General features: G+C 38.0%; 4 protein-coding genes across 8 annotated transcripts; 2 read left to right on the plus strand and 2 right to left on the minus strand.

Annotated features, from left to right (window-relative positions):
* Positions 1–946, plus strand: LOC111213251 (zinc finger protein ZAT10-like). Its single transcript, XM_022714955.2, has one exon. It carries the CDS (start codon positions 89–91, stop codon positions 782–784), a length of 696 nt encoding a protein of 231 aa, XP_022570676.1. The 5' UTR covers positions 1–88; the 3' UTR covers positions 785–946.
* Positions 947–1,336: 390 nt separating this feature from the next.
* LOC111213250 lies at positions 1,337–3,723 on the minus strand. The gene is made up of 5 exons (XM_022714954.2): positions 3,618–3,723; positions 2,930–3,262; positions 2,604–2,780; positions 1,686–2,471; positions 1,337–1,596 (listed from the first exon to the last, which is right to left on the minus strand). Exons 2-4 carry the CDS (start codon positions 3,254–3,256, stop codon positions 1,701–1,703), a joined length of 1,275 nt encoding a protein of 424 aa, XP_022570675.1. The 5' UTR covers positions 3,257–3,262; positions 3,618–3,723; the 3' UTR covers positions 1,337–1,596; positions 1,686–1,700.
* A 912-nt stretch (positions 3,724–4,635) lies between these two features.
* On the plus strand, positions 4,636–9,504 carry LOC111211405 (transcription initiation factor TFIID subunit 4-like). 5 transcript variants are annotated; one of them, XM_022712473.2, is made up of 15 exons: positions 4,636–4,746; positions 4,869–4,935; positions 5,394–5,878; positions 5,965–6,060; positions 6,766–6,829; positions 6,923–7,440; positions 7,657–7,766; positions 7,919–8,006; positions 8,096–8,234; positions 8,325–8,380; positions 8,465–8,521; positions 8,590–8,718; positions 8,806–8,847; positions 8,918–9,070; positions 9,168–9,504. In XM_022712473.2, the coding sequence occupies exons 1-15, from the start codon at positions 4,705–4,707 to the stop codon at positions 9,180–9,182; spliced, it is 2,061 nt and encodes a 686-aa protein (XP_022568194.1). In that variant the 5' UTR covers positions 4,636–4,704; the 3' UTR covers positions 9,183–9,504. The 5 variants fall into 5 exon arrangements, with proteins under 5 accessions (XP_022568194.1, XP_022568191.1, XP_022568192.1 ...); XM_022712470.2 differs by having other exon boundaries at positions 4,637–4,746; positions 8,914–9,070; positions 9,168–9,460; XM_022712471.2 differs by having other exon boundaries at positions 4,637–4,746; positions 6,953–7,440; positions 8,914–9,070; positions 9,168–9,460.
* LOC111213253 (acanthoscurrin-2-like) lies at positions 9,364–10,080 on the minus strand. The gene has a single exon (XM_022714961.2). The coding sequence runs from the start codon at positions 9,979–9,981 to the stop codon at positions 9,502–9,504; it is 480 nt and encodes a 159-aa protein (XP_022570682.1). The 5' UTR covers positions 9,982–10,080; the 3' UTR covers positions 9,364–9,501.
* Between the last annotated feature and the right edge of the window lie 310 nt (positions 10,081–10,390).

A 10,390-nucleotide genomic window follows, 5' to 3' on the forward strand; every position in this document is an offset into this window, starting at 1 on the left:
ATCTCTTCTTCAACAACAATTCTTCATTTTCAATTCATAACAACAACAACAAAAAATTTACAAAACTCAAACTCTCCTAAAGTTTTTAATGGCTCTCGAGGCTCTCAGTTCACCGAGACTAGCTTCTCCGATTCCTCCTGTGTTCCAAGATTCTTCAAGATTCCATGGCGTCGAACAGTGGACCAAAGGTAAAAGATCTAAACGATCAAGATTCGATTTCAACCACCACAACCTCACTGAAGAAGAGGATCTCGCTTTCTGCCTTATGCTCCTCGCTCGCGACGGCAATCGTCAGCTTCTTCCTCTTCCTCCGGTGACGGTAGTAGCTGAGAAGTCGTCGTTGCGCTACAAGTGCAGCGTCTGCGACAAGTCTTTCTCTTCTTACCAAGCCCTCGGCGGACACAAAGCCAGCCACCGTAAAAACGTGTCACAGACTCATTCCGCCGGAGGAGATGACCAGTCGACGTCGTCAGCTACGACTGCATCCGCCGTGACGACCGGAAGCGGGAAGTCGCACGTTTGCTCGATCTGTCAGAAGTCGTTTCCTTCAGGCCAAGCTCTCGGCGGACACAAGCGGTGTCACTACGAAGGGAATAACAACACTAGTAGCGTGTCTAACTCTGAAGGAGCGGGGTCCACCAGCCACGTCAGCAGCAGTCACCGCGGGTTTGACCTTAATATCCCTCCGATACCGGAGTTCTCTACGGTCAACGGAGACGACGAAGTGATGAGCCCTATGCCGGCGAAGAAGCCCCGGCTTGACTTCTTGGAGAAACTTAATTAGGCCACCAGATTTTTCATATGCTCTGTTTTGAGTTCTATAGGGATTTGTTGATTGTATATACAAGTTTTCGGACTTTGATTCATTCCAATTCTTGTTCTTTATTCTTGAGTTAAAAGTTATTACTACTAGACTCATTCTTTATCAACATATGTTTAGACAACATACAGAATCTTGAGTTTTTTTTTTTTTGAATAAAAATTTTACTTCTTGCTGCAACTCTGTTTTTAGATTTGATTATAAATAATTAAACTCCCAAAGCATTTTTTTGTTTGATGCTTAGGAGTTTGAATGTTTTTTTTTTTGTCAGTTGCGTTAAAAAACGTCACGTTTTATTTTTTGGCTTGGAACTTCCAAAAATGCGAGAAGAGACCATATTTGGTTGGTAGAAACAATAAGAATCAAAGGCATGGACTTGGATATACTCAAGAGTTTGGTGGCTACTCTTGCTCTCTCTTTAGCCACCAAATTTTCCAAGAAGAACCAAGTAGTAACCAAATGAGGAGCCCAATTAGCCTAATCATGAACCCAATTGAGAGAGCAAATCGTCATAGGTTAAGACAAAAAATAAGAAGTCTCATTTTATGTTTGGCAAAAACGACCCAGCTTGTTTCTTTTTGAGGTTCTCCATGAACAAACCTCTTTTACTAATTTGTAATTTGTTCAATCATCTGCTACTTCAGAGTGTTCAAGATAACAGTTAACCAACTGGACTCGGTAACAACAGAGAAACTAAAAGTCATGTTAAACCTTTTTAAACTTTCATCATAGTGAAATTGTGTAGCGCATGTTTGAGGTATTCTCCCCTGCCACATCTGCAGCAAATGGTATAAACGTATTCTTAAGAAAAAGGTCCATCGGAAAATAGTAACCAGTTACATACAATAACAACAAAAGCACTTACTCTCTTAAAAGTTCATCATTTTGGGACTTTGCATGTACTCTTGTTGTGTCCTTCTTCGCCACATTTGCTGCAATTGTATTTACGAGACTCTGAATTTGGTGTACCAAAATCTCTAACTGATCGCATCCTCTTTTTCGACGCTCTCTCACTACTTTGTCCAGTAGTTGGAGGTGTAGATGAAGTTTCAGTTACAGAATCTGGAATTCCCCTCATCAAATTCTGAGCATACTCTTTTACTCTCCAAGCTTGTTTGTACTTGATTTGTAAACCATGTTCCTTTCTAACTTGCTCAATAATCTGTTTGGGTTTAAGTCCATCCTTGTTTTCTCCATACTTGCTGCAGATTAAAGATCCAAGAAGTTTCGCACTTGCCTGTCTATTGCTTGCATTCCTATGTGTTGGGTCACAAGTATGCTCATGAACATAGTTCTTCACCACAAAGAAGTCAGAAGAAACATGCTTAGTTGCACGCATCCTCCAACAGCATTTATCATCCACACACCCTAATACCACTCTGGATTTATTTGACCGACAAGATTTGAACTGAAACTTGGACTCGAGAGCCAATTTTCTCATCGTGAGCATCAAGTCTTGCTTGTCTTTGAAGTATTTGTTCACATGTAAATCATTAGTTGCTCCGGGCGACTGTGAACATCCTAAAGAAACCGGAGAATAATATGGAGCAGAGTGCAAAAGAAGGGGGTGGTTTTCACTTCCAGTAGTAGAACAAGTGTCGTTGTGTGTTACATGAACTGACATGTCACTTCTAGTTGCTCTATAAAGTTCCTACACATACAAGCCGAACCATATATGAAGGATATTTTGATAACGAAAGAGTAGGAAGACATTTAAATAAAACAATAATGTATGCTTAAACTATGCAAGTAGTGTAAAAAAAGAGTGAGAAAACTATGTTACCTGTTGTTCCTCATGCACGTTAGATTCATTTACATATGAACCACCATCTAAATTTTCCAACACAGGTATGCACCCAGTTTTTTCTACATCAGCATTCTCTTCATCGTGTATGGTCTTGGATTGAGTGTTGTTGCCAACATTCTCAACTACAATCGTGTTGCTTTTTTCATAATTCACCTAAACCCAAAAAAAAAAATTAATATCGAAAAGTAGTAACTGAGCAAAATAAAAATGAATTGCACCCTTTTTAAAACCCTTCACGAAACTTAATATATTTTGAAAACTTTCTTACATCATTACAAAGAATAAACGAATCAGTTACTCACCGTTACACATAAACGAATCAGTTCACCATTTCCTTTGATCTTACTAATGAAAGTTCTTACTTGGCGATCATTACGTATATACACCGGTGGAGAATCTTTGACCAAAGATTTCATCCTCGGTGGAAGTTCATAGCTGAGTGTAATATCTCTATCTTTTACCAAGCAACCAAGTCCAAAATCTTGGATAACCATCTCGACGAAATCTATGTATGTAACGTTCTCGTCTACCTCAGAAAGTGATCCTCCTTTGTTTGAATCTACCAGAAATTCCCATTGAAACTTGTCATTCAAGTTCCACTTTCCACAAACAGAATAGATCTCTACCATATTTTCCTGAAAAAAAAAAAAAAAAAGATAAGCCAAGCAAGGAACGATCAGGAGTCAGGACAAGGCTTTAACAGTGACAATCTTATAAACACATTAGTACCCTAACGAACGCTCAAAACAGAGACGATATTAAGATATCTAAGCTTATTTAGATCAGAGAAGATGACAGAAGAGTTTTATGATCAGAGAAGATGACGATCCAATGATCCATTGATGAAATCAATCATCTAACAATAGATTTTCTCCACTATGAATCAACAGGAGGAAACTAAACTTGAAATCGATTTCGTAATGTTCAATGAATCGATTATCGAGTGGATGAATAATAAAAATCAGAAATTGACAAATAATCTCAACTTACAAATTTAGATTGCGGCAGCCCTCGCCCCTCTGCGCACCCTCATGGTTTGAAATGTGGGGAGCTGACGGATTATGTAAGGTTTTTTTTCTTCCTTTAAATGACATCGTTTTATATTAAACGTCTGGTAATAAAAATTTAGCAGTTGACTAAACACTATTTGACCAACAAAAATAAATAATTTAATCGTGTTTCTATTTGATAATTTAAAATCAAGATGACTTAAATGATTAGTTTTTCTTGGTTTAAAATTTTTATAGATTTTTTTTAAAGAACGTTAAAAGTTTTGAAAAAATATTAATAATATTTTAACTTTTATTAGTTATGTATCTAAAATGGTTTGTTTAACAAAAATAGAGTTTTTTTCGTATTTCATGATGGTGAGAGATCATGACAAGTTTGTGGTTGGGACGGAAACAAATAGAATATAGGAGTTGTTTTGTCTAAGATTTTCAATTTTTCGATCCAACTTTTTCTATAAACACATAAATATTTAGTGTTTAGATATTTGAAGATTATATATTTCTGATCATACATTTGATTCAATTCATTAAAATAAATTTAATTAAAAATTAATATTATAACTTTAATAACAAAATAATCAGTTTAATAAAAAATATTATAAAACTTACATATAAATATAATAATTATATAAATATTTGATTTTCTTTTTTCTTAGTAATATAAATATTTGATTTTCTTTTTTTTGCAGATGCTATATATTATTATTCGTTTTATATCCTAAATTTTTGGGTCAAATTGAAACAAACTATGGATTGAAAAAAAAATACGGATATTTTGTTAATCCCTTGTTTGTGAGTTGAGAACTTTTTGATTTAAATTTGTAAATTAAGGAAGATTTTGTCAATTTCTGTTTTTATAGGGATAATTTCTGCCTTTTTGGTTTTACCGATAAAAAACAAAATTCAATGAAACGTCGCGTAGTGTTTAACTAAAAGAAAAAAACGACACGAGTGTTCTCATTAGCATCATCGTCTATATATATACACATCCACCATTTGGATGCCACAAATCAAACTCGCTTTCAAATCCCTCCTTGCTCTTGCTGCTGGCACAACGAGCTTCCTCTATGGATCCCTCCCTTTTGAAGCTCCTCGAAGAAGATGACGAGGTTAGGTTTCGAATTTCAAACTCTCGTTTCGAGTTCCGTATAATCTCTCTGCGGAATTTTACGTGATGTCTTCCTCTGTGGCCGGATCGTCTTGATCTCGATTCCCGCTGATTGTGTGGTAGGATGAATCTATGCACTCGAAGGAAGACGTCGACGCCTTCCAGGCCTCTCTGATTCGAGAAATCGAAGGTTCGTCTGAAACCTAATTCGTGTGCTAAACTGTCTTTGGATACTCTGCGAACGAGCACCATCTTCAAATTCTTTAGGTTTCTTGGATGATATAGATGAAAGAGTAACGATCCTGATGATGGTTTAGCGACGGTTAACATTGATTCTAGCGCATCACTAATGATGGTTAGTTTTGTGATAGAGATGAGCGAGTGTCATAGAGATGTATTTAGCTTTGTTAGTCAGGCTAGATGTTAGTTAATGATCTTGATGATGATTAATATTGATTTTGGTGCATCAATAGTGTGCCTCTCTACTTTGTTTTATAGAAAGAGTTAATCTGTGATCTGTGGAAGCTGTTTAACATGAAACGTTTAGCATCACCTGTGACAACAAAATGCTGGTTCATGATTTTCGGTTTCTGTCACTTTGGATGTTGAATTACTTTGATTATGACAGACATTCTGTTATTTCTGAAGGAGGAAATCATTCTTGGAGTCAGCAGTTTGCAGCATGGAATAATGGTATTACTCAAGATGCTAATACCAATAAGCTCCATATCCTTGAGAGCACTCAGATGAAAGAGCAACAACAACAATCTGTTTTAGGGAGTCAAGACCGAGAATTAAAGCCAGAAGATGAATCACCCGTACAGCACAACCACAACCTGCCTCAGTACCATCTACAACCAGGTGGACTCTCTGAGAATCCTTCCCATGTTCCCCAAGCAAGTGACTTGCAGTCTAGGAACAACTCTGTTAGTACTGAACCAGAAAACCCCCAACCTCTGTATATGAAACTGCAAAGCATAAGTGTTCAACGGGCTCATGGGTTGGAACAACCTGTTGGCTCTGTAAATCTTGGTCCAACACAACTACAAGTCGGTGAATTGTTTCGTCTATTGAGACCCCAAGTTGACAAAGATAGAGGGACGCAGCTCAATACACTGTTTTATAAATTCAAGGTGGGGTTTTACATCCATGGAATGACTCAGATCTCTCACTGAAACTCTCACTAAAGTTATTTTCTTTTCATACTTTTTTTTTGCAGAGTAACGAAGTTACAAAGGAAAGTTTCTTACGACAAGCAAGGAATATTTTAGGTGAACGAATGATCTTATGGGCAGTTAGGAAACTGCAACAACAGGTATCATCATCCTTTGGCATTTCGTTTTTGTGCCGCTCAGTTATTAATACCTAATATTAGAGTAATAATTTTCATGTTGGTAGTGTATCCATGATCTCATTGGTGAAGATAGAACCTTGCAGTTTTCTTAGCATTTATAGGTACTTCAATGATTTTCGTTTAGCTGCTTGCAAGTAGAGTTTAGTTTTTCATATATAATTAGTTTGTAAGCTGAGCCAGGAAAAACCTAGAAAATCTAGCAGAAAGCTGATTATGGTCACAACTAAAAGTCAAGAACGTCATGTGCGAGCTAAATTCTTTATTAGCAGATTTTACCAGATTGCACCTACGATGATTAGTCATGGTTTTCCTGATCTTATACTTCCATATTTTTCTCAGCGTTGTAGTTAACATTGGCTGAGAGCAACTAGTGCAAGGAACCCCATAAAAGGGCTATCTATTGTGTTTGGTGTTTTCAGTTATATATCTATGTAAACCCTGAAGTAGATTTGAAAATTAAGGGAAGTGTATATGAACTTGTGATGAGAAAGATATCTTACTTCTGAACTCTGCCAAATTAAATGTATTATAAAGCACTCTCACTTGGAAAAGTGCTGCATTGCTATGTCGTTTTCCAATTGTGGTATTGAGTGGAATAGTACAAGCTATATACTTTTTTGTTTTGGAATTGTGGCTCATTGAAATCATATGAATAATATGTACCAGGGAAACAAGGGGGTCAAAGTACCTGATGGCCCAAACCATTGCAGAGAGCCCTTTACTTCTGCTGGTATAGATTATTCAGCTGATGCATTTACTTTTGCGATCATTATAGAACTTTCTCAAGTAGATTGTATCTTATGATTTTCATGTGGCCCAAAAGACCAATCCCTGATACAATCTTTAACTGAAGGCATCAGTGCTAAAAAATCTGACACTTGTGGAAGTCATGATAACCAACTACATTCAACAAGTTCGGACACCTTAAGCAGTTCAGCTAGTGTGCACGGATTACACAATTCTGAGAGACCAGTTTCTGTGAATGGTCCAGCTATGGTTCATGGTGGCCATATATTCCCCAACCAAAATAACTCATCCTTGCCTCTAAATCCGGCTCCTTGCCAAGGATCAGTCACCAAGGACCAGACAATGAGCAATGATCAGACAGTGGCCCACGTGAAGCAGAAATTGACTGATCAAAGCTTTGATCAGGTACGGAAGCCTTGTCCTGTGGTGCGGCAAGACGTGTCTAATGTTCCAATGGAACAGAGGAATGGTAACCCAAGGAGGTCAGATGATGACTTACTGAAGCAATCATCTGAAATGGTTTTATCAGCACCTACCACCCATGCAAACTTTGCCTCTCCTTCAGTGAAAACACAGCTGGACTCTAGCACAATGGTAAGTATACTTCCAAAGACATAATCAAATGCTATTTGGTTGGTATTTCCTTAAGCTCACAGGGTGGAAATTCCTCTTCAAGAGATGTTGCATTTGGTTTTCGTTTTGCTTATACTCCCACCACCGTGGCTTCTGTTTTATCCTTGTGTTTATGGATTTGAAATTCGCTTGTGAAGAGTTAATTTGTTTTGTGAAATCTGTTTTGTTACTCATCAGGTTAATTTCTCTGCCCCAGCTGCGACCATTCTCCCAGGAACTATTGTTAGAACGACACAAGGTCAGAAAAAAACTTTGGAGGCACAAGGTTCTTCGCTACCACCATTGAGGTAATAGAGCTGGCTGGTTTGTGAAAGAGAAACTATTTTACAATGTCCAGTAGTTATTCTTCCTTTTGGTATAATTTTTTCTGATAACCACTTCTCATTTCTTTGCAATTTATAATTATTATCGAAGTCTTATAGTATGGGTTAACTTACAGTAAGAGGCAAAAACTATGTGAAACTTCTTTAGCTGGAAGTGATAAAAAGTTCAATGATGTTACTGAACTCAGTGGCATCAATCTTATGGTATGTTCTCTGGTAGCTACACCTCTCGATTTGAAAACCTGGATACGGAAAAACAAATAAACCAAATTTGTTTTCTGCATATGTTCCAGGAAGAGGAAAGAGAATTATTATCTTCTCTACCTAAAAAGGACAGTCGTGTTTTCAAATCACTTCGAAGAGTTGTGCATGAAGAAGAAGGAAGAACGATTTTGCAGAAAGTTCCACTACAGAGGAAGCTGGCAGAAATTAGTTGGGTTTAACCCATCTCTTAGATGCTTCTTATATATTTCCTTGGAATCACTTGGAGAAGAAGTTTATATATACTTTCGTATATGACAGTGGCAAAAAGTGGTATAAAGCATATCAAGGATGATGTTGAGCGGTGCTTGTCTCTGGTGAGATGTCATTTTTTTGTGAATTATTAGCCTACATTTTATTCTCCTTGTTTTTTGTTCTTCCTCATGTATTTGCGTATTCAGTGTGTGGAGGAAAGGATGCGTGTATTGTTGTCTAATATAATCCGGACTTCAAAGCAGGTTAGTCTACTTTCTTCTCCAGCCTTGTTGTGTCAAAATGTTTGGGAAGTTTAACAGAACTTTTGCAGCGGACTAATCCCGAGAAGTGTAGAAATCGGATTTGTATCACATCTGATATCCGGAAACAAATCAACGAAATGAATCAGAAGGAAAAAGATGAACAGGAAAGGAAACATGGTGGAGAAGAAAAGCTTAAGGTTTCTCCTGAGACCTGAGCTCAATATCTATTTTCTTAGTTACCAAGTAAAGTAATAACGCTTTGTTTTCTGTTTTCCTTGATGTAGAATGATACTGCAAAAGAAGATAAACGTTCAGAGCAAGTGAAGGTATTCAGAAACAGAGCCACCTAGATAAACCTTTGGACACTGAAAAAGGTTCAATAATAATGTCAGGCAGATAAGGAGCAAGCCGAAAAGAGAGCTAAGGCTGCAAATGATGCTGCCCTTGCATCCGTTGGAGGAGATAATGTGTTTTCGAAATGGAAACTTATGGCAGAAGCACGTCAGAAACCTTCTTCAGAGACAAGAAGAAACGCCAAAAAACTTTCTGGTTATTCTTGATCAAAGCTTCTTCGACTTATGGCTTTGGATTCTTTATGTTTAGTGTTCTAAATTGATGATTCGAGTATGGTTTTTTTTTATGTTAGGTGGTCAAAGATTAGGGAAGAAGAACCATGGTTCACCAAAAGTGGTCCGTTCAATCTCTGTGAAGGATGTTATTGCTGTTGTGGAAAAAGAGCCTCAGATGTCCAGATCGACGCTACTGTATCGCTTATACGATAGGATCTGCTCGTATGTTCCAACCCAAGATAAGACAGAGAAATTACTAATATCAAAGACAAGTCTTTCTAACATTTTTGTTTCTTCTTATTCCACTGTAAGTGATACCATTACAAAATCCTAAGCATGATCAAGATGCTAAAGTACATCCTTATTCCTTCTTCTTGAGCCTATGATATAAAGAAAGCTGCTTGCTTATTTCTAGTTTCTGCCTGATCCCTTCATGCCAACTCCATCGTGTCCATATCCTCCACCACCACCACCACCGCATGAACCGCCACACCCACCACCAACACATGAACCGCCACACCCACCACCACCACCGCCAATGATGACTCCACCACCAATACCACCTGACCTGTTTCCTGGACCGCCTCCTCTGTTGCCTCCATCCCAACCTAAACCACCGCCGGACCCAAACCCACCTCCACCACCGATCACAACACCACCACCACCACCACCACCACCTGGTCCGTATCCACCATATCCCGGGCCACCTCCGCCATAGCCACCAGCTGTGAGTTGACCCTTAAACCTGGTTACGTGTCGGTTACTCTTTCCTATCTCATTGGATCCTCCTTCACCTCTCATGAACGCACCTTCTCTTGCAGCCTCTCCAATCATATGGCCAGTGAAGCATAAATACAAGGAAACAAGAAACCACAACATCACTCTGCCCATGATGGCTACTTATTTAGTGACACAATTGTTTTGGTAGAGTCGGAGAAAGAAAGGACTTGTGACTGAATACAAAGCCACACACACATCACTATTTTTATAAGCACATAATACAAGGTGATAGTAAGCATGGGCGCGCCAGTAGAGAGAGGTGCGTATAGGGTGGCTCACCAAAACGATTTTCAGTTGATGGGTCTGATTCGCATGATTTTTTTTCCACCCCTTTTAAGTTTTGTTGTCATTATTCATTTGCAGTCTCATCCATAAAAAAGAAAATATATAGAAGTATTTGATCATAAAGTTGAGAATGAAAGAAATAAAATTATATATAGTTTCTTTTATTATGAAGCTGTAGATGGGGACTCATGTCGTGGGGGCTTAGATTGGCTTCTCTTCTTCTGCCTTTTCGTGT

The sequence above is a fragment of the Brassica napus genome, chromosome C7, assembly GCF_020379485.1.
Source record: "Brassica napus cultivar Da-Ae chromosome C7, Da-Ae, whole genome shotgun sequence".
In the NCBI taxonomy this organism is placed as follows: Eukaryota; Viridiplantae; Streptophyta; class Magnoliopsida; order Brassicales; family Brassicaceae; genus Brassica; species Brassica napus.